This window comes from Acartia tonsa, chromosome 2, assembly GCF_053477335.1.
Source record: "Acartia tonsa isolate MP-2025a chromosome 2, ASM5347733v1, whole genome shotgun sequence".
NCBI classification, from domain to species: domain Eukaryota; kingdom Metazoa; phylum Arthropoda; class Copepoda; order Calanoida; family Acartiidae; genus Acartia; species Acartia tonsa.
The window spans coordinates 44218631-44243293 of NC_137261.1; the positions used below are offsets into that span (position 1 = coordinate 44218631).

At 32.4% G+C, this 24663-nt stretch overlaps 1 protein-coding gene across 8 annotated transcripts in view; it reads right to left on the reverse strand.

Moving 5' to 3' along the window:
- The window catches only part of unc-13 (protein unc13 homolog), a 78970-nt gene that overhangs the window by 43960 nt on the left and 10347 nt on the right, over window positions 1-24663 (reverse strand). For 2 of the 8 annotated variants that reach the window (XM_080150992.1, XM_080150993.1), the window contains exons 1-6: window positions 19207-22071; window positions 16999-17926; window positions 15474-15593; window positions 8625-8699; window positions 7288-7431; window positions 4481-4556 (exon numbers count right to left, since the gene is read on the reverse strand). In XM_080150992.1, coding sequence (XP_080007118.1) covers window positions 4481-4556; window positions 7288-7431; window positions 8625-8699; window positions 15474-15593; window positions 16999-17926; window positions 19207-21941 — 4078 coding nt within the window. In that variant the 5' untranslated portion in view covers window positions 21942-22071. Of the gene's footprint in view, window positions 1-3427; window positions 3452-4480; window positions 4557-7287; window positions 7432-8624; window positions 8700-15473; window positions 15594-16998; window positions 17927-19206; window positions 22837-24663 lie in introns of those variants that run through there. The other 6 variants (XM_080150995.1, XM_080150996.1, XM_080150997.1 and 3 more) reach the window with 4 other exon arrangements.

A 24663-nucleotide genomic window follows, 5' to 3' on the forward strand; every position in this document is an offset into this window, starting at 1 on the left:
AGTGTATCATATAATTATTGCAGCTACTTCTTCATTATTTTTATTTGTTCGCCAGTCTGACAAAGCCACTTAAACGTTTAATTTCAATTAGTTAAAAATCTTTTATATGACAATATGACAACTTTTACAATCAATAATTGATGTATTTACACGAGAGTAAACATTCTAATATCCCTATAACTAAATACTTAATATTAAAAGTGTTTTTATATCACTTTTATTGGCACTATACACAAATACACGGAGATATACAGGTATTCTAGCAAGTAACATAAAAATATATAGGACATACGTGGATGTATTGACAGGGGAAAATTTGTCATCAATTCAGCTTCCTTATATGAACCTCATTTATGTGTCAGTTTGTTCATCCAGTAGGAGGGGAAGTGATGAGGGTATCGTTATTTTAGCCAGCTGCGAGTATTACTTTATCAGAGTACATGAAAACCTGGCGTATCGTCCTCGTGAAAATATATCCATTGTAACAAAGGAGGACAATGTAAACACTGGCTGTACTAAGTAGTAAAAGTTATATGCCAAATTATTACAAATAGCCATGTAACAATTAAAATTGCCCCCAATTTAGGTATACTTAGTATTGTTTGCCAAAAATTATTTGGATCTATTGTAGCTCACGGTAAAAAGGTTCCTGGTAACGATTATCTCCAAAAATGGATTATCTGAACGTACAATCGTTACCAGGAACATTTTACATTCTTAAACTCTGTTCCTATATCCTTTTACTTACTGTAATTTTTCTAAACTGAATAAGATAAATAAATTAATATGAAATGTTATTATTGTCCTACTTATGGAGAAATTATTTTAACCTTAATTAAGTGCAAAATTATATCAATTATAAGAAGAATGAATGCTATTTCTACTATATATGAAATATAAAATATTATCTAACAATATGATATTGAAATATGAGTGGCAACCTCTATCTAAGTCAACAAAAGAACTAATCTAATAATATCAAATTAGATATATTTATATCTTTATACTACACAAATCTTATAAAGTAATATCATTATTATGTTATTTAATATTAGCTTACATATATTATGCTTTCCATACAAATTTCTTTGTAATAATTATATTCTACTTGTAATCATTCTTTATAATTACTATATCTAAATAAAATATAAAAAGGACGAAATACTTATTCTACTTTTATCATATATATATTAAATCAAGTCATTTAAATGCCGAAAAATAGAAAAGCTCTGCTTATTTCTAGTAAATCCGGCCATAAAAAAATGCAGGACTCGGCAGCCGCCTATAAGCCTCAAAGTTATCAACAATTTTAATATTCAGCTGGAAGACTCAAATATGTCAATCTTTCTTTTAAAAAGCATCTAAACGAAAATTTGAGGCTAAGTCGCGGCTGATGCGAGGTTGCCGAGCCCTTCAAAATTGCGACATCTTAAGTACTTAATAATTCAATAATACAAATTACTACCTAATACTTATATATTTAGTATACTACTTATGTAAGCTAAAGCCGAAGCGAGCCTGTTTATATTTTATGTGGGGTATTATACAGTTGGGTTGTTGAAAATATTTCTCCTATCTTCATAATTTTCCGTAATTTATATTTTATGTTATGACCCAACATACCCAATAATTTTCCGTAATTTTATGATGGGAAAAAAAGTAATTTAGACATCATTTATTTGTTTGTAGAATTATTATCAACAACCCAACTGTAAAAGATATTATTTATGAAATAGTTGGTACACAATTTTGCAGATTTAGTGCAATAAACTAGCTTCAAAATTAGGACAACCACGCTCTTTCCAATGCCATCCAGATACTTTGTCTAGTCACAAACCTAAGGCACACATCTAGACATAATTCTTAAGTATTTCGTTAATTTTCTATGGTTTCAATTAAAAGGGTACTTCTGTGATATCTGGGAGGGAGGGTTTAGCCGACCCTCATTTTAATTTGAATAAAAAAATATGAACCTTTACAGGACCTATGATAAGTAACAATGTAAAAGAGAACCTTATCGGTCCAGCAGTTAGTGAAATCCTTCATTGCAGACAAACAGTTATCCTGTTACTTTTTTTTACTTCAATCGCATATTAGACGCCTAAATGTCATAATTGCATTAAGGAGCAACGTGCAACACTTGCAAAATATAGTTTAGCAAATTTAAGCCAATTGCTTAGTTCAAAGACTTGTACTAGCTTATTTATATTTGATTTATATTTGTTATTTGATAAATAACCCATTTTTAGTAGCAAAGCTATTTTACAAGTCAACCAGTTTGGTCGGTAGTTAAAGTTAAAATATAATTTTTTTGAAATATCATTTGATATTCTTCCTATTTGTGTTCTGTTTAGTTTTAAACTTTCCTTGTTTGTGTGTCTTTAAATCTTTGTTTTAAATTTAATTTAAATTAATAAATACTTTTCCAAAATTGAGTATAGACATTCAATAAGAAATACACATATTTAGTGAATATTATCGTTCTACTACTATTTTTAAGCCTTAAAACACACACCTTTACTGATTTTACCAGAAACCTACCCCTCTCTCCATGAAATTTAATTGCTACTAGCTGCCAAACGGCTTAACGAATTATACGGAGGCTTACAATGGTCGAGTAAAAACTTATACTAATGAAATATATAGGTTTGACCGTATGGCTTCTCCATGACTACTTAGGTCCAAACACTTAGAAACTATGGCTACACACACACACACACACCGTATGGCCACTAGGAGTCTTTAAAGTTCATAAATTTTTGCAGATAATCGTTCCCAGGAACATTTTACAATAAACTGCGCTAGATAAAATTTTTCTTTACTTTTCTATTAGTTAAATTACTGTGCTTCTATTAGATTTAAATACCATGCTTTTCAATCCTTTGTTGTACATTAGATGAAAGCATTAAACACTAATACTGACAGGATTTACAGGGAAAAGACAGTGGATGATAAATTAATCTTCTCCACGCCATTTGAATGTTTTCTTAGATAGATTGAGGGAAATTTTGGGATGTATAACAATTTACCTGACAACTAATATCCTTAACTTTATTTCGAATCAAATAATAAGTGGAAGATTGTACTTTATCGTTCATTGTCCTCTCCCTCTTTCTGATATTTAGATACGAGATATCTATGTCTTTTCAAGCTTTAGTTATTTTATACTAGTGACTCCGCCCCTAAAGGCCTCTAGGGGCACTTGAGGTTGTGAGATGTTGAATTCGCCACACCTTCATTTTATATTTTAGTTTCTAAAAAGAAAAATGTAAAATCACCCCCAAAATAGTTATACACCTTTTCAGGACCTTTCAGAAGCTACACTGTAAAGGAAAACCCATATAGTTTAAGCTGAAAGCGAGATACTTCGGGAGAAAGACACGACACAGATCCTGTTACTTTTTTTCTCTAGCATATTATTACTAACCGTCGCTATGTCTTTCTGCGGATCCTGGTTGAAAATATAAAGGTCAGCTTTATACAATTATAAGCAAGGGTGCTTCATAGTATCACATCGTATTATAGACAGTTTTTCGCGGATATTGAAATAAAATACTCGGGCTAGCAAAACTGGTATTAATATTAGGATTTTTTTTATATTTGTTGAAAATTGTCTGTAATACGATGATATACAAGATTTTTCAGTATGGCTGAGAACCGTTTGTAAACCAGCGGATATTCATCGGTTTCGAAGCCATACTGAAAAAAATATTTCTGTTGGCTTTAACTTATTTATTCCCAAAAATTTGACCCTCAACACCTCCAGCCCCCCCCCCAAAAAAAAAAAGTTTAAAAATTAATAACATAATAAAAGTAAATTTAGAAATAATTCCAAAGTTGTTACTAAATTTGCAACATATTGGACTAAAATTAAGTTGTATTCGTGCGGCGTTGTGCAATGTTGGGGTGTCACTTAAAAATAGCATAGTCAATTTTGTTTGTTGCTTAGAAACGTTATTTTTCTACAAAAAAAGAATAACTCATTTGACTGAAGAAAGGCTATTGCATATCAATCGGGGCAATTTTACCCAAAATATTCCTTAATTAACATAAAATTTGACTATTTTTGTGCCACACCCTCTGCAGAGCGGGTGATGGTATGCTGGAAGTGGTAATCTATAATGCCGCATAGTTGGCCCTAGAATGCACAATTATGAACCAAAACACGGTTGCCAGCTGTAATACAAAGAAACAGAACAGCGGTGCCGTGTTTTATATTATGTAGTAATATTGGAATAGAAAATCCGGGGTTATTTGCGGTGTATCATAAATCTTTATTTATTAATAAACCAAAGAATGTGTTATTTGTTCCTTAAAATATTAAACACAAATCATAACCAAAGCAACAACAAATATTTTCAGCAAAATAAATTCAATAGAAGTATAATATTAAATTAATAACTGAAATAACTTAGTGTACAATTACATAATAAATCTTAATAAGTATATTTAACAACAACAAGAAAAAAAAAAAACTTACTTTGCAAACAATCTGCATTCAGCAAATCTTTGCATTTCTCGTGGCATTTGACTGCGCATTCTGTGCATCTAACTCCCTAGAATATAATTTTTAATTAGTTTTTATTATCTTTTAATATGCTTTGGTGTTATGTGAGCACACAGCATATTCACTTAAAATCTAATTTTTAAATTAAACAGAAAAACTGTTCTACAAGTCAAATGTGTTGGTAAAGTTTTCTACGTTATTAGAATTTTATATTCAGAGGTGGATATACGTGATTATGTTGACAGGTGAAATTTGCCGTCAATTAAGCTTGCAAATATGCACCTCATTTATTGGTCAATTCGTTCAAGCAGGAGGAGGGGATGGTATGGGATAAAGAGGGTGGAAGAGGGGGTTGTAGTTATTTTAAACAACTACAAGTTGCGTTTTATTAGAGTACATGATAATTTTGTGCAAAATCCAAGTAATAATAATTCCATTATCAAGAAACCATATAAGTATTGTATTGACCTTAATCTTCTCTGGAGTAGTATAGTTCTTATATTGTTCAACAATTTAATATTAATTTTTTTGTACTATATTTTAGACATTATTAAAACAAGGGTGACAACATCCAAAAGTAGCGAAGCAAAAACAAATCATTAATTGACACAAAGTGAATTATCAAAAGATGTTGAGTGAAAAGAAGAAAGAAGGATATAAGAATTAAAGATGTAGCATGACTAACAGACTGACATACAAAATAAGTTGTATATTAGATGCTTTTCAGCACTCTATCTTAAATTATAGTAGAGAAACTCAAAAATATATAAAAAATCCAAAAAGCTACTTGTCCTTTCAATTGTGATCCCAAAAATTCCTAAAAACGGTATTTTTTTATTTCTTTTTACAATATGTAAGCAAAAAATGTCCTCTCATATCTAACCTTTCTTAATGTGTTAACACAGCTCAGAATCATTACCGGATAATCATGATAAAAGAAAACCATTAGTAAGCCAATGAGAGGGTTAATCAGAAGGGCTGGAAAGGTATAAGTAACGTGGATAAATTTATGTAGAATATAGGTGAATATTATGCAAGGGGTAAAATTGTCTGCAACCGTTATTTAGCCTGCCACAAGTTTCACTATTAGAGTACATGAAAATCTGTCTAGTATAATAAATCCATTGAAGGAATATAAAATAAATGTTTAAAAGTTTTTTTTCTGTTATATATGGGAATAGTTTCGAAATTAGATTTAGATTTCCTTAATATTCCTATCCACTACTATGGCTAACCTATCTCATAAGAAAAATATGTCCGTCTATATAAATATAGTTTAAAACTATAGACTAGGAGGAAAAGGGATTAATATGTCAATAACAATCGATATATTATTACTTAGATGTTGCACCAGATTTTCATGTATATGATAAAGTGGATCCTCGAAACTGGCAAAAATAACAATACCCCCCAAACACCCAAACACTTATTTCCACCATATTTAGTCCGCTACTGGTGGATGAACGAACTAACCAATAAAAGAGGTCAACAATTTCCCGTGTCAATATATCTATGTATATCCTATATCCAGTCCCTTTCCCCCTGGAAAGATTAAACAAAGAAAGTTTGTAATGAGATCGATACATCTTGATAACAGTAAACAGAGAGAGAAGAGAAGAGAGAGAGAGAGAGAGAGAGAGAGAGAGAGAGAGAGAGAGAGAGAGAGAGAGAGAGAGAGAGAGAGAGAGAGAGAGAGAGAGAGAGAGATAAAGAAAGAAAGAGATATATATATATATATATAATACAAAGTAGAACGATGTCTGTCCGTCTGTCCGTCTGTCTTTCCGTCTGAAGCTTAAGATCTCAGTAACCGCTGAACCGATTGGGCTCTACTTTTCAGGGATTTTACCTAGTATATATATAAGAGGTTTACTCACAAACAAAATATGAATTTTACATATTTATTCAGACATTACAAATTGTTTCGTGCATGTTTGCACTCTTCAGATGTCAATGTAAAATATATATATACTAGCGGCTTCGCCCCTAGCCTCTAGGGGCTTTGCCCCAAGAGGTGATCAAAAAAATTAAGGTGAAATTCGTAAAAGGACCAAGGAAATCTCCTGCAAAAAAAAAATAAAGGACCAAGGAAATCTCCTGCAAAAAAAAATAAAGGACCAAGGAAATCTCCTGCAAAAAAAAAAAAAAAATGGGGGGGATTTTTTTGTTTTTTGGGGGTTGGGGGTGTCCCACCCCCCAAGAAAATAGCTTAAAACCATCACAGGACCAGAAGGTATAATCCCTGAAAAGTAGAGCCCAATCGGTTCAGCGGTTACTGAGATCTTAAGCTTCAGACGGACAGACAGACGGACAGACATCGTTCTACTTTGTATTATAGAGAGAGAGAGAGAGAGAGAGAGAGAGAGAGAGAGAGAGAGAGAGAGAGAGAGAGAGAGAGAGAGAGAGAGAGAGAGAGAGAGAGAGAGAGAGAGAGAGAGAGAGAGAGAGAGAGAGAGAGAGAGAGAGAGAGAGAGAGAGAGAGAAAGAGAGAGAGAGAGAGATTAATAGAAAGAAAAAATGTAAAGTGAAAAAGTTTGAGCATATATTCTGTTAAGCAAATAATAGAAAAAGCTGAAAATTGTCTAATGGATAAACGCGAGATATTGAAGTACATAGATGAATAAATAGATAGAAAGATAAGTACATAGTTAAAAAGATAGATAAAAAGGTAGGAACATAGATGAATAGATAGTCAGAAAGGTATATATATACTACATATATGAAAGATGATAGATAGATAGAAAACCACATAGGATAAAAGATTGATAGGTCCTGTTTACCTGTCTGGCAATACCCCAGAGTAGCCCCTCGCACTCATAGCAGTAGGTAGGGCTCGTGGCGGACCACAGGACAAAGTTGTGCGGCGTCGTGCAGGAGATGGGATAGATCAGCGCCTGCAGAGTCTTCTTGTACACGTGCATTTTCTAAACATGTCATAAGTAGTGAATATTGGCGTAAGTGGTGGAATATTTGTGTATATGTTTGTACTAAAAGTGAATTTTCCTTATATAATAGTAACAGGATGTCTGTGTGTCTATTTGTGCCACTAGACCACTTTAGCATTTTAAAATTAAAATGGTGTTACGCCAAATGATTTAGAAAATTGGGAAATTTTTATTTAATCATTGATCTAACATACTTCAAGCTAAAAAAGAGTAAAGTATTAAGCGATATAAATTGCATTTCTTTAAGCTATACTGTGTCCCAGAAAAGAAAGAAATTTGTGTCGGCTATAAGCAGGCGTAGGAACAAAGTTTCAGATATTATAAGCATGAATTCACGGACGTCCAAGCTTTTTCTTGTGGAAGAAGGGAGAGTAGACCTCAATAGGGAGTAATTTGACCCAAATTTTTACATCCTGGTTGTAAAAATCTAGATTTTTTCCATTTAAATTTGTTGCGGGTAGGGGGGGGGGGGGACATAAAAAAGGTGACGAACGAGTTGAAGGTAAAATAAAGTGCACAATAACATAAATGATTCAAATTAATATTCGTTTGTCTCTCTCCATGGCTATAACAGGATTATATTTATCTGTGCTATGTGTGTAAAACAATGACCTAGCTTTATATAGGCTCAGGTCCCAGGATTATGGCAAAAGTGTGTTTTAAATACTGCTAAAATGCGCATTTTTTTTGTCTAATTTTGGGCATAAGTGTGGACATAATGCAATAATGATAAAATTCAATGTATTTCTTGATATGAACAAAGCATTTGACAACACAAGTGCCAATTAAGGTATCCTGGTTTTTAAATTCAACTAAAATTAGAAATTGATAAAAAATCTAAAAGAATTATATTTTCTGTTGTTTTCCAATAGCACTATTTGAGGATAATCTAATCCAGATAGAAAATTCCTCAATTTAATTTTAAGATACTCCAAAATAGATACAATTTAGAATTTAGTTCAACTTCATCGAATAATCCACATCCATTGTGTGAAGATTTTAAAATATTTGTTTTGTGTATTTTGGAGGATTTTTTATTTAAAAAATACTTTACTACGTAAAATAGGGCATTCCTATTTTTACTACCACGAACTCCAAAATCATCCTATTGGACAATTCTTACCCTGCTGGGGCTATAAACCTAACCCAGCAAAAAGAACAAAAAAACTTACCAGTTCCTCATTATCCAGGCTGGGCCGATGCACCGCTGGCGTTAAACCAGCGTTCGTCCGTTTGATTGCCATCGTCTAGATTGGTGAAATTATTGTATTATTAAATTCTTGTAAGTATAAAGACAAACATGCACAAGACAACTAGCAGCTACAACACAAAAGATTAACCAAAAGTATAACCAAGCCCATTGCTTTTAAAGATATTTCTTTGACAAAGGGTAGTTTTTACAAATCCCTAAATATGAAATTGAAAACATGCAGCTCTATAATTCTTTGCTAAATTAGAAGTAAAAATTCCAATTCCTAAAATTGTAAAACATGCATTTTTAAAACCCTTTGCTAAATTAGTAGTAAAAATTTCAACCCTGAAATATTTTAAAATTTACTAATATAAACTGTTTTTGAGAAGTATTGCGTTAAAGGCAAACAACACAAAAAAGCTTTAGCAGTAAATGATACCTAATTATTTCTTTCCTTAAGGGTGTTAGATTTGTGAAAGTTGGTTCAAATGTGTTATTAAATCGTCCCAAAACAGTTAAAATGTTTCAATAATTAAAATAAAAAAGTTTATCAATTCAAATTCATTAATACACGTTTTATGTTGTTTTAAAACGATTTAATAAATTAATAAATTTTATCTAAAACTAGTATCTACTGTAAAAGGTTAAAAAAGTGCTTAAAAACAAAACAGGGTTTTGTTTTTATTTGATAGTATTTCCCCAATAAATAGTTATGACAATACAAAATAAAAGTATTAGGACAAACTTCGCTGAAATAAAACTCAAATAAAGATTAGGTAGTTTATAAAAATGAAATTTTTAATATGAAATATTTAGAGTAATTAAATGTAATGTAAAATAAGAAAAATGAGACCATTAAAATTTCTACCTAACCTAAATTTTAACTTTACTTTGTTGCCCCCATTGAAAGAAAAATATAATGTTTTACATTAAAAAGGTTTGAATTGATTAATGAATTCTACATTGTGTGTTATAAATGATGTGTAAAATTTGTTGGGTGGGGGAAAAATTAAAAATGTTTTTAGTTAGAGTGGGAAGTTAACATTTTTATTTAATTTATCATTTCATGAAATAAAAGGGTAATGGTGAAAAAGTTCAAAGGGTTGGTGCGATATGAAAAATTTTGAATGAAGAAGAAATAATTTAGTTCCAACTAACTACATGAAGTATGTATGAAGTATAGAGTCTGTGTAACTAGGTGAATTAATTATAATAGTACCTAAGTTATTAAAATTCAAGAGATACTGAAGATGCAAATCTCCAATCAGGGGCTAGACAAAAAGAGGGGTAGGGGGGGTTAAAATCACCCTAACTCAAAATTGCTTTAATCACAAAAAAGTTGGCCCATTGCTAACTTTTAGTATTTTTTTTTCTTTCCACAATTTTCAAAGCGTTAAGGTTTTAATGCTCTTTCAACTTACTAGCGGCTACGCCCCTAGAGGCCTCTAGTGGCACTTTAAATGTTGTTGTTTGTTAAAGTTTATTTTTTATGTACGATATCATCTTATTTGACGTTGAAGTCTCCTCTAAATTTGAAAATTTTTAGATTTTTTTGTCATTTCTCTTGGGAGGGTGGTGGTATCCTCCCCCAAAATAGTTATAAACCTTTCCGGGATATATGAGAAGCTACCCTGTTAAGGAGAACCCGATCGGTTCCGCGGTTAGCGAGATCCTTCGGTACAGACACACAGACATCCTGTTACTTTAGTATAAGGATTACAGACTTATGTACAAATAAGACTTAGTAGATACTGAAGATATTTAAAAAAAAATATCATTTGTGACTCTAAAAACTACTAAGCAGGACAAACAAAGTTTTTGTGTGTTAAAAATGTAAGAGATTAAAAAAAAGTGCTAAAACATAAAGATAGCTAAAAAGGGATATTAATAAAGATACTTGCCCGTAACACCTGCCGATTAAATTAAAAATAAATTATTAAACAATAAAATAATATTATAATTTTTATAAAAAAAAAATTATTTGTCACCCCTCGTAATAATTTTACTATAGATTTACTACACATTACGAACAGTTAAATACACCCAGGCAAAGTCCACAAGCTTTCATTTTGAAACCAGAAAAAAAATCCGTATTTTTTTCTATTTTCTTGATTAAAGTGGATATTATTTCAAATTATAAGCTTATTTCTTTTCTTTTTATGTTCAAGTTCATTCCTATTTTCTCAGTTATAAAAATATCCTTTCAAAATTCAAAACAAATACTTTTAATGTTTAATATTTTTTTATTATGGTTTCGGTATTGATTAATATCCTACTTGATTAGATATGGTTCTTAGCCATATTAAAAATCATGTATAGCATTATATTACAGAGAACTTTCAACGATACATTTTTTACCAGTTTTTTTAGCCCGGGCAAGGCATTTGGCTAATCGAGGCTAATAATTTTATAGTTTTTTAACATTATAAATGTAATTTGTTTTGGATTTTGAATTTATCATTTTATTTTATTTTATTTTTACACTGTAAGATTGGTATTAGATGTTTTAATAGTTATTTCTCGTATCGTATTATAAACGGCTTTCCGCGGATATAGAATGTACAATTATAAGATTAAAACTAGTTTTTTTAGCCCCGTGGTGCCGAAGGCACCGGCTAAAAAAACTAGTTTTAATCTTATGATTGTACATTTCTATATTCGTAGAAAACTGGATATAATACGATGCTAGACAGACATAGTTTTTTCGTATTCATGAGAACCGGTTCCTATCCACCGGATTCAAATGAATACGAGAAATTATATTACAATTCTAAAATGTAAAATAAGTTCAACTGCACTTTTAATAAATGTTTGACTTAAAGAATTGTAATACAAGTTCTATAGACATGAAATATTTTTTACAGTGTTATATAAACGCCGACCGATCAATAGTAACTATTTTTACAAAAAGTTTGAATGTAAAGAATTTTTTTTATTGTATGAGTGCGAAGACATTTGGATCAGGTTGCAAATGCGAAGGAAGATTTGTTTTCAATAGTACAAAATTTACTTATCATTAAAACTTGAAGTGGGTTCTCAAAAAAGGATCGCTTAATCTGCTAAGAGTAGCAAAATAAAATAAAAAATATTTGGACAAATTCATAAATTTCAAATATTGAAGCGGGAAAACTAAGATTTAAATTTTTGAATTTATGAAAAAAATAACTTCCTCTGATTTTGTAACTTGATCCGATATTTGTGAAGAATAGATGAATAGCTTGGCACAAAATAATCTTTGTTAATCCTTTCAAATCCTTTTCCAAGGTCTTCCTGACTGCTCAATCACAAATTATAAGAATTTTGTAATAGTGCAGATACTCTATGAGACACGTATGTATGTTTGTTAGTTAGTGATGCAGACTTTCTGCATGCAGTTAAATTTGTGTTAAAGTGTTTTTGGTAGCTCAAAATTATAGTTAAATAAATTCAATCCTCAAAATTAATTAAGTATGACAATTTCCTAATATCCATGGTAACATTCACCTTTTAAAATACTTAACTACTACCTTTTATACTAAATAATAAATTAATATTATTATGAAATGTTATTTAGCTTAGTTTATATATTGTTTTACTGGGCACTTTTTGTTAAAGTATTTATTATTCTAGAAATGGGTGAAACCTGGATAAAAAGTTGTAAGTAGGTCAGTAGTCAGAAATTCAAATGTGTCCTCTCAATCAGGGTGGGTGAGGAGAGAAAATGGCGGTAAAATAGTTTTCAACCCCAATATTTATCACCTACCAAAAGCAGAATAGAACTCTTAATAATTGGTAGAAAGAATAATTTCAATATCCATTGTTGCATCCCTGCTAACCATGCTCTTAATATGAGTAGCAGAACATGGCCAAATATCCTATTGTGTCCAATAAATTGATCCTACAATGTAGCAGATATGATAACATTGCAAAATTTTTATTTGTCTCAACTATAGTGGTCCTACATTTTGTATCATACAAGTTGCTTCGCTCATAGTCTCTAATGGATGACAGGGAGGGTCAGGAAAAAAGCCAAAACCACACCAACACATTTATAAAGCTTCCCTTAAACGTACAACCAATTCGTACCAACATTTTCCGATATATTTAGCTTAGACAAAAAAACCGACAATTTGTATTATAGGATAATAGGAAATGTCCATTTTTCTGGTCCTACATTAAGTTAGGTCATACGTCATATGAGCAGTAACAAAATTGCAGAACTTCCACTTATACATAGATCCCCAAACCGAAAACCTACTACCTCAATTTTTCAATTTGACTCCAGCCAATTTTCTAACCCTTACTCGACTCAACCTAACCTAAAGTAAGCATCAAATCTATATACAAGTGTTTTTCATATATTGAAATTACTAATTTTTGAGAATTCAAATTGTCAAGTTGTGAAGCATATCTAAAACTGTAAAGAAGCAGCACTATTGTCCACTTGCAATACAATATGCATGGAAAAGACTGATTTTGATCGTGCTGACATGGATATGGGTCAACCAGGTCATTTGGAGCAATTTTCTATACACAATGTTTTGTATATTGCTATGTATATCCATCTAGCATATTAAAATACAATTGATTTTGTTATTATTTTAAAGAAACCCCCTCTTTTTAAACTTTTAAAACAGAATACCTTGCTAAATGAACTTATTTTTATATGTCAATATTTTTGTTTTTCCAAAAATGAAAATGTGTTTGCCTATTCAATTTGGACATGAAAAGAAAACAAAAATTCATTCAAGTAAAAGCAAGATTTAAAATACAGATTAAATTTTAGATGGGCGAACAAAACTAATTTTAATCTTTATTTTTTAAGTAACCGCGGAAAGGTGTCTATAATACGATGCGATAAATAACTATAAATTCCTGCTGCTTGTTATGTATGTACGTAAGTTGAGACTTTTGTAGAATATAAACTAGCATCTCAACTCTGTTCTATTCATGAATTATTTAAGTTTATTCATGTCTGTCTCGTTTAAAATTTGCCAGATTTTTTATTTAATATAAAATTTTAAACATTTTTTAACTTTAATAATCGATATATTATATCTTGATTTACTCTCATAAGGTAATGCTCACAGCTGGCTAAAAAATGATACCCTCCATCCACCCCTTTTACCCCATCCCCTCCCCTTCTACTAAATGAACGAACTGACCAATAAATGAGGTCAATATTACTATTAGCAAGCTAAATTGAAGAATTTTCTCCTGTCAATATAACCACGTATATCCTATATTTATTACTATATTATGAATAGTAAAACTGACCCAATATTGAAAAGAATAACCATATAAAAACGGTCTGCATGATTGTGAGTAAAAAATCTTATAATTCTTTAATTGAAAATATCATCTTTTCCTACCTAACTATTTTTAAAAAAAATTACACATGGTATTACGATAAAACTGTCCTTGCTGAAACTTTTCTTTTTAAAAAAAGTTTGAGCATTTTCCTAATGAATTGAAAGTATTGCAGTGTGGTTGAAATTACGGCCAAACTTGGTGAGACATCATTTCCGCGATATATCTCATTATCAAAAAAGCATAACAGAAAGTTATTACTACAGTATAAATTGTCCCTTTCCTTTAGCCTAACAATGTTTATTAAATATTATTTAATATTGTGCCATTTTGTAATTTTAAATGCTTGTAAAAATGTAGGTGGCCTAAAGATAACATAGCATACACCTAGAGATCTTATTTTGGTGCATTTTCTGAACCATATCATACTTAATAGCTTTGTATGATGATATACACACATGCCTTTAAGACAACCAATTCTTTGATTAAATGACCTTTGTCTGGAAGTCCCAATTGTGCATGGTAATTAGTTGCGTCTGTTTTGGGCCAAAGCAATACCTCTAACAATTTATATCGAGCAACTGACATAGCAGCAATAGAAACCTTTTTAACGTTTTTGATTATGACGCGATGTTGGACTGAGATTCGAACCTTTCACCATCCCAACAAAGAGCGTATGCGGTACATGTTAATCCACAGTCGCGGGTAAAATAAAAATATGTAGTTAAGCGGAGGTGGTGGCACGACGGCAAACTTTTGTTGCGGATTATTAAATTTAAGTAAAAATGGCCTGGATAGGCGAGGATTGAAAAGGATTAACAACCAGGGCCACGGACAGGTTTTCAGCTATTCTAATTAATTTAATTTATGTAATATTAATGTTATAAAAAGATGATATAATTTTTTTAAAACAAGAGGAAAAGAAGTGTGAATATAACTGGAGAAAAACACATTGATACAAGATTCGAATCAATTAAAATTGCTGAATATCTTTCCATAACCCTGTTCAGATTTTGAATCAGAAATATAAATTTCCACGCAAAAATAATAAACTTTTTATTTCATGATGTAATCTCTTCCAGAAAAATGAATAAAAATAATTATTAACCTTATTATTATTCATTAAATTTTTAATATCAACGTAATATATAACTCTAATAAGAATTATGAAAAAAATATTTCTAATTTGTAAGAAAATTATTTCATTATTTTCATAGTGAAGATTTTGATTAAGCTATTCTCTATTCATTTATTACGTAGGATAAATATTTTTTTCAAAACTTAGAATAAAATGTAAATTGTTATTAATATGCTTTTTTGTTCAGAACCAATTTTAACAATTTAAAGTATGTATTAGGTAAAGGTTTTGCCTTGACTGTATAGACAATTAAAAAGAATAGAAAATTTCAGGTTTCTTAACAATATATTGAAAAATAAAAGGTAAGAATTTTCTTTAGGGGAAAAAACCACTTATCCAAATTACATTAAATTTTTAATTTTGCTCTGAACAAAATATGGAAAAATAAGGTTGAATACTGACCAAATCTGAGACAGGAATGGGTTTAGTCCTCGGTCTGAAGTCTGCCATACTGTCGATGTCCTTGAAGAACGGGTTGTCTGTACCGCCAGCCCTCGCTGCCGTCCCATCACCGGTTTTTTCCTGGCAAGTAGAAAAAAGTTTTAATTTTCATGAAGAACTCTTTCATACATTTAGAGATGTGGTGGAATCACATAAAATTAAGGCAGGTATACTTTTCCTCTGACATAACTAAATTGAAAATTCTTGTAAGAATGGATATATTATTACTTGGATCTTACACAAAAATTACATGTTCTCTAATAAAGTGAAACCTGAGGCGGACTAAAATAATGAGTCGACTATTCCATCCACTTAACCTCCTAGATGAACGAACTGACAAATAAGTAACGTCTATGTTAGGAAGCTAAATTGACGACAGTTTTTCCCCTGTCATAATATCCACGTATATTCTACATTCATTCTCGAAAGAAAGGTATACCTGTAACAATTTTAAGTGATTCCCAGCTAATATACATAAAAAAAGATATAAGAATAGAAGCAAAATAGTAAAAAAGCTTAATTATGATTATTTGGGAAAGGTCGAACCCTTTCCCTCATTTTTATTACCAGACATTGATAATCTAAAGTTAAAAAAATAGAATTTTTTGAGAAAAAATAAATATAAAAATATCGAACTAGAAGGATCGCAAATAAAAAGCATGCAATTATTTAGATACCTTTATACAACTTTAAATTGATTTTCTAAAAAATACACCAACAGAAATTTTTTTCAAAGTACAAAATGCATTTTTTTATATCCGAAAAAATATTATTTTCCGTGCAATAAAAAGAACACAAAAATATCTAAACTAAAGTATAATTTTTTCAATAATTTAAAAAGATTATAAATACTAATGCTAAATTAAAAGAATTATATAAAAACAAAATAAAACTTTATATACGGTGTAGTTGTATTAAAAGTTTGTGTGGGGTATTTTCATGCATTTCTTTACATACACTCACAGTTTAGCAAAAAATGCATTTTTTTTGCATTTTAGTAGACATCTTATTTTTAAGAAACAATTTTTTTGGCTTAGTTTAATAAAAATGTATTACATGTTAACAATCCCCATAGATAAAAATGCAACAATGCTACATGGCAATACAAAAATAACAGTGTAAAAAGACAAACAATATTCTACATTACTTGCTTTTATTTTATTTATGTAACTAATTACTCTTTTGCAATACTCACAAAAATATATTTAAGTTTCAATCTTTAAAGTGAAAGCTTTAAAAAGCATTGTCTAATCCTAAACTAAGCCCTATAATCTAAATGTTTACCAAAGGGTTCTAAAACACGTTGCTTGCTTGCTTGATTGATTGATTGCTGCTGTGTGAGAGCATGAGTGCTGATACAGACAGTTAGAACAAGAACAGAACTTTACAGAAGAGGGCAATATGGTTTGGGTAGGACAAAGCTTCTTTTTTTATAGTTAAACTTATTAATTATATGGCAAATCATGATTGTTTAAATGATCCTTACTAGATCAAAAAGTCCCAGGGAAGTGCCACGTGCTAGCATACTCCACCGGTTGGTTGATGACAGCTTTGGCCTGGCTGTTGCCTGATCAACCTCATCTTCCTGGCCCTCGCCCTCGAGACGTTCACCAATAACATCCCTGGCTTCTTCTTCATTGTATAAATCTTCGTCTTTTTCATTATAGTTATAATTGTCATGATCAGAGAGTGGTGACTGTAGCTGATCATCGCTGAATGTATCTTGTTGCTGTAATTCATTTCTATGGTAGTTGTTACCATAACCATTATTCTCGCCATTGCTGTAAATATTACAATTTTTGTCAGTTCTAACGTCAGGATGGGAGGAGATACTGCTGCGGTTACTGCCAGTCTCTGGTTGGATTATACTGCGCAGTGAACTCCGATTGCTTATGGTAGCGCCAGATATCCGTTTGGCTGCCATTGGCGGCACACCACCCACTCCTTTCCCGCCGCCAGCTACGCCCCCCACCCCCGTCCGGTCAGATTCAATTGAATAAGATAAATCTTGTGAATTGTGCACACTGTTAGTCAATGTTTCAGAACTCTTATCCTCATCTAAGCCTGAGGAAAGCCTTCCAATGACCATGGAATGATTGAGCTCCGAAGAAAGGACCTGGTCATTGGAATAGTTAGGTTTGATCCTTTCTTCGCTCACCCATAAAAAATGACCGGCCTTGTTGTTGTGGTCATTTTTCTCCTGGGCCTGTCTCGCTATTTCGGAGTCGGACATGTCGTGCCAATTGCCGTCGTCTCCCCAATAGCCTTTGGAGTAGTCGTACTCCTGCCACTCGCCGTCGTTATCGTAGAAGCCGATCTCGTCGATGTAGTCGTACCAGACACCATCCTCGTCGAAGTAGCCCTTCTGGCCATGCTCGTCGTACCAATGGCCATCATCACCATAAGCGCCGTTCCTGCAGAAATTACAAATAATGTGCTGGCTGTTTTTTTATTTACTTTTAAAAATAATATGAATAGGTATTGTTTAAAATATGTAAATATGTAAACCTAAAACCAAGGAAAGGAATAAGCGATAGCAAAAATATATTTAAACTTTTACTTTTACTTTTTACTTCATCTCGCCCTATATAATCATTCATTAACAATTTTACTTTTGGATTAAACTAAGTAAAAAAAATTAAACCTTATAATTTAAATGTTGACATGGAGGTAATTGGCATTTGATTTACACATCTTACTTTGCTCCAATTTGTAAAAACATAATTTTAAGCATAAATTTTTAACATTGGTTGATAGTAATTAATTTAATATTAATTGTCCTTTCCCTGTATTCCAAATAATAAAAATTATATTCTTATGAAGTAAAAGATTTGTGAAATTATTTTAAAGTATGGCTTAGGTTGATATCTACAGGATAAGAACCAATTCTCTGAAAAAACTTAAGTATATCATTTTATTAAAGATAATGTTCCATGAATAATTATATAAAGATAATAAAATAAAAACCAGTTTTGTTAGCCCGGGCATTCTTTAAACTGGTTTAAATGTAATAATTTTTAATTTTAATATCAGCGGAAAGCTGTCTATAATACAATGCAATAAAATAACTTTTTAAAAATGTTTTACATATATAAAATTTTACTTCTATTAAGAAACAATTTACATTCCCAATGATAATTCACAAAATTACCCCTTCTGTAGATTACAATTGGTTGAAACGTGTGGACACGCAACTAAATGAACCAAGCAATCAAAATTCAATAAAAGTCCCAAAGATTGTTAAGCCAACAAATAAAAAACCATTATTATAAGGATTTGGGGACTAATATCACCTCCCTCCCTGGTAAAACCTATTTTTTTGTTATGTCATTGCATTGTTTCAAAACATATTTGAAATGCGCATAATTAGACCTTTTCATCATACACATTTTTTTTACTCTTTTAACAGGAATATTGTATCTGAAGAAAACCTTTTTATTTTAATGTTCGTGTTTTTTGCAATAACAGTATGCTACTCTATAAAAAATTAAATGTAAGTTTATAATAATTTATTTTTGTCTAGATGAAATATTTTTCCTCACTTGCCCTATCCCCTGTGCCTAATATTTTTAGTATAAATATTTGAAATCTAATTTCCTTTATAAAAAAGTATATATATGAAAGTGAAAAAGAAATCTATTGTCAAATTCTATAACCTATTTATTAAAATTTGAACAGCCAGCACATTATTTACCTAAGATGTTCAGGATAATCTTCATCAGCAATTGCTTGAGCTGCAGCAGCTGTTACTTCTTGCAGCAAATCAGGCTTTGGCTGTCTATCCGACAATTTGGGCTGAGTTTCTGATGGCAGAATGATAAGATTTGCCGGCCGTTGCTTGGAATCACCAACAATGGCGGCTGCTGCTTGATGAACAGTTTCATAGTCATCAGTATCAACACCTGATTGAGTGGCGCTGTCTTCATCAGCTCCACCAGTTGCACTTGACTCTTCTTCAGCATCTGATGTCTGCATGCGCTGGAACCTTTTAGAGTCCCTGTGGCCGCCATGGTCCGGCGGTTTATCAGGTGGATCTTTGCCATGCATTCCCATCTGGCCTCTCATAAGAACCTGATCCCCAGCAGAACTAAGTGGTTGTCTTCCCTGGCCAGCAGCTGCAGCAAATCTATCACTGCCAGACTTTCCTTTCTGCTCTTGCTCCAGCCTGTTGAGTCTTGTCATCTCATGCTGATACCATTCATCCTCTGAGTCTACAGATTCCTCAGTGCTTTGATGTCTGGACCTGCCAATGCTTGGATGCTCTCGGTACATACTGCTGGCGCCAGCAGCTGCCTGCTGTCCACCTTCATGTTGTCCTAATTCACCTGACTGATTAGCACCCATTTCTGGAGGTCTACTATATTGTTCTGAGGGCTGGAACTTTTCTTCAATATTAGCTAGCTTAGCATCAATACTTTTAATTGTTCCTTCAAGACCAGACTCAGGCTGTAGATCAAGCTCTTCTTGTGAATCTGAATTAGAACTTCCATGGAAGCTCTCCCTTTCCTTCTTTTGTTTTTGTCTATATTTGCCAAGAGCCCTGGAAACAGCAAACTCTCTTGATGAAGGTTTCACATTAACTAATAGTTGTTGTTGTACTGGTAGAATATTGATACTACTACCATTAGTGCGAGATTTACTACCATTATTAACTGCTGTTGCCCCCTGCTGCTCTGATAGAAATAATCCATTGCCCTGGTCTAAATAATCTAAGTGACCACTTTCTCTTTTTGGACTGATGCTGTGATCTGACCTCATGCTTACATCAGATTCACTAGATGCAGGCTTATTAATCACTGGGGCTTGTTGCATTGGGGATTGTTCTTCTATCGTTTTCTGAAGGTGAAGTTCAGACTGTTCAGTTCTAAGTTTCCTCTTCTCTTTGAGAGATAATTTTCTAGTTTTTGAAAGCCCAGTATCAGATTCTCTGGATTGTATTTGCTGGAATATACTATTGGATTTTATAGACATAATATCAGATGGGTAATTTTTATCAGATTCAATATTTCTCTGGGAGGAAGCCATATCTTTGCTGCTTCCCACTTCAGGATGAGAGGAATATATGTCACCTCCAGGCTTGGGCAGAATAATATTGTTGGTGGGATTAGGGTTTGGCAGTGTTCTTTCCTGGGAGTGGTGTGCTGACACAGGTAACTTTTCTATAACTGTTTTTTCATCATGGTCTAGGAATTGGGTAACATCTTTAACATTATCATCTGATAAAGAGAAGCTGTATGTGCCATCAATCACTGTTAATGGACTATTCTCTGCTAATTGATCCTCTGATTGTTCCTTGTGCTTGGATTTTCTTTTGGGGAATGTATCATATTGAGTTTTTTGTTCAGATATTGAAGGACCTACAATGTTCTGATTTTGAAGGGCTTCAGTACTTTCAGCCTTGGGTTTGACAGGTTCATGGCTTAGCTTCTTAGAAATGTTTTTCTTAGAAATCTGTGCATATAAATCTAATGGTTGTCCTTTAGCATCTTTAGCTCTGTCCATATTAATATCATCAACATAACCATCCTTTCTTGTTCTTCTACTTTCAGGCACAGGGGGAACTTTGGGAAGCTTCCTCTTGATCATAGGTTGAGACATGAGAGAGGTTACACTACCCTGCCCTGGATTCAGATTCTCATACGAAGGGCTGCCATCTTCACCTACAGGAAACTCTCCAGCTTCTGATGTTGATCTCACACTAGATGTGACTGATTTTATGTCATTTTCAGAATCATCTCTCATTGACATCTGCATGCCCTGTTCTGATCTTTTCTGCTTTGATGACTTAGACTTGCCCAATGATTGGCTGGGTGATTCTGTCCTCTTTTTGTGTTTTCCAGATTTTGATGGTTTAGAGGATTTTTCTTCCTTGGCAGAATTAAAATGTGACATAGTGCCCTGGCCAGCTGTTTCAGGATAGCTGTCTCTGTGAACAACATTCAATGCTTTGTAAAATGATTCATCAGGATCCTTACCAAAGGTAGAAAATTTCCCACTGCCACCACCATCAGTATCAAAACTATTATCCGCATTGTCAGAGCTATCAACAGTGTACAGATCAATTAACTGAGTGATAACAGTCTGCTGCTCTGTCAGGAGACCCTCCATTTTCTCCAGCCTTTCCCACATTTTGATATATTCTTGAGAAAGAACATCCAGAGCTCTCCATGCATACCTGAGCTCATTCTCCAGCATGTCCAGCTTGCCAGCCAGATGATCCATGTGTTCCTCAACATACAGGTTCTGTGTCGGCATGGGAGGTGGCAGAGGTGGTGGCATACCATGTGGCGGTCTCATACCCATGGGGGGCATTGGGTGCTGGCGCACCATACCCCCCTGGTGGGGTAACAGGTTGGGTGGCCTTACATATCCCATGGGATAATGCCTTGTGTCCATCTTGACTGTGTTCATGTTAGCATTGTAATCCATGCCAGCATCTCACAGTGTATCATATCAACACACTGCCTGTTCATCAACTAAAAAAAACACTTTATGCTTCTGGTTTCTATGGAAACTATTTCATTAGTTATTTAACCGCGGCCACTCTACAGCTGTGTGACTCTATGTTACTTCTCTGCTCGTGACTATTTGCAAGCAGTCAAGAGTATTATACAGGTGAAGGTGAAAACTTATTACTATAACTTTAATTCACAATAACCACACACTCATTCACACAACCCCACCCTCGCATGAGTAGTCATACATATGAGAGAGGGGGCGGGGCTAGGGGGACTAGGCCGCCCCTTAATCACACTTATGCAATCCTTTTTTAAGGAATGTCTACTTATCACTTGGTATAAATATTGTATAATAATGTTGTTACTCCCTGGAGCGAGTGCCCCTGTCCTACTGATGTGTGTATACTTAAAAACCCACTATACCAACCATCCTTATACACTAGGGAGAAAGAGTAAGTTATTGTAAGAATGGAAGAGAGAGAGAGTCCAAACCCTCGTGTATTGATTATCCTGCATGGAACAGCCTCACCTCGGCCTCCAGAAGATACTCCCAACCTCGGGAGGTTGTATTTGTAGTATAGGAATGGGGTGGAGTTACAAAATACCTAAGATACCAAAGAATAGAGAAATATACAATATACATAGAAGAGAGAGAGAGAGAGAGAGAGAGAGAGATAGAGAGAAGGGGGGGGGGGAGATGACAAATATATAAAACTATGGTGGAAAATGTAAAAAAGATAAAAATGTAAGAGGAGAGAGAAAGATAATAAGAGAGAGAAAGTATACAAATGGGAGAGAATGCAAATGGCAAAGAGAGATAATAAAAAGAGAGAAAGTAAAAATTAAGAAAGAATGTAAGAGAAAAACCGGAATATTTGATAGATGGATAAATATAAAAAGGATAGAAATAAAGAAATAAAAAATTGGATTGTTTATTTTTAAAGACATAAAAGAAAGAGGAATAAAATGAATAGGAAAAAATTGCATAATTACAATATAACTCTGAAGGAAGTAGTTAGATAGATATAATAAAGAGAAAATAAAGGAGAGAAAGAAAGATGGAAATAAATGACAGCGAGGGAAAAAAAGAAAGGGGGGGCATTTAACACTTGAAATATTTACTTCAAATAAACCTAAAATTTCCAACCATTTATAACTATTGTATCATTGTATGATACCAGGGATATAAGGGGATAAGTCAATGGCCGATAAATTTATGTATATCCCCAATGATGATAAATAAAAAATATCCCCTCGGTAGATTGAAATTAGTGGTTGACACACTTAAACACTCAACTTAGTGAACCAACCAATCAAAATTCAATAAAAGTCCACAAAATTGTTAATGAATAAGACAACGTTATTATAAAACATCAGGGACTAGTGTAATAAACAGCCCAATTTCCCCTCCCACCCTGGTATGCTACACTTTTTAAAACACACAAACAAACACACACCCAAACATAAACCTTTCAGCAAAATTACAATACAATGAGTTGAAAAATATGGTATATACAAGAAAACAAGCCATCAATCAAAGACAGACATCAATAGGCTGTTATTATTTTACAACAGTAATTTTCTATACAAAAAAAACTGTTTCAAAACAATGCAAAATAAATAGATTGTCTTAAATATATTTTTTAAAGCTATGTAGAATTGAATTTAAATAGATAAAACTTAAAAAGCAAGTTTTCCAGTATGGCTTCAAAACAGATTAATATCTGCTAAAATTAACCGGTTATCAGTCATACTGAAAAATCATTTATAGCAACGTATTACAGGAAGTTTTCAACAAATATTAAAATAAAAATCATAATATTAAAACCAGCTATAATCTTACAACCTTTCATTTTAATATCCGCGAAAAGCTGTCTATAATACGATACAATAGATAATTATATTTTGAGACCACATTGTGGAAAATTGTGAGAATTTAAAAAAAAACATTTAATGAAATAGGTAATTTCATATTTAAAATTATACAATAAGTTTTCACCTTCAAACAGAATATTATACCTGATAATCTGTCTATTAATTAATTATAGTAACAAAGCTATTCAGCAAATAGTGCATTTATTAAAATCTATATCAGAAAGGGATGGAGGGACCATTGGACTAAAAAAAAAGTATAGCACCAAACTTTGATAATCCCGCTCTCAACTTTTCAACCAATAATAAGCTTGTAGAAAAGTTGTGGCAAATAGTTTTTCTTCAAAGGAAACATCCCTCACAGAATAAAGTTAATATGTTACTCTTTGACCTGTAGTTTGTTTGATTAATTGATATTTCAGTCAGGACTTCTTAAGTTTGGAGTAGTGTCTGTTTCCCGCCATTTATACTTCTTTTGTCTGCATGTTAATAAAGTTCTATTCATTTGGCCTTCTTCTGTTATGTTTCTGTTTACAGGTATAATTTAGATATCACATGACTCTCACTCAACCAATCAAGCATGTAGGAATTTTTAAAAAAATACTTAAATAACCTAAAAGAGTTAATTCTCCTAAAAAGAATGTTGAAAACCTAAAAAGTTAAATAAAATATTTTGTCAATATTGCAAAAGATTGTTAAAAGTACACTATATAGTGAGGGATAACAATTAGGTCAAAGAAAGACAAATTAATCTTCTTCAAATGTTGACCCGTTGACCTTTTCTTGTAACCTTAAACAATGATAATTTAAACTACAACTAT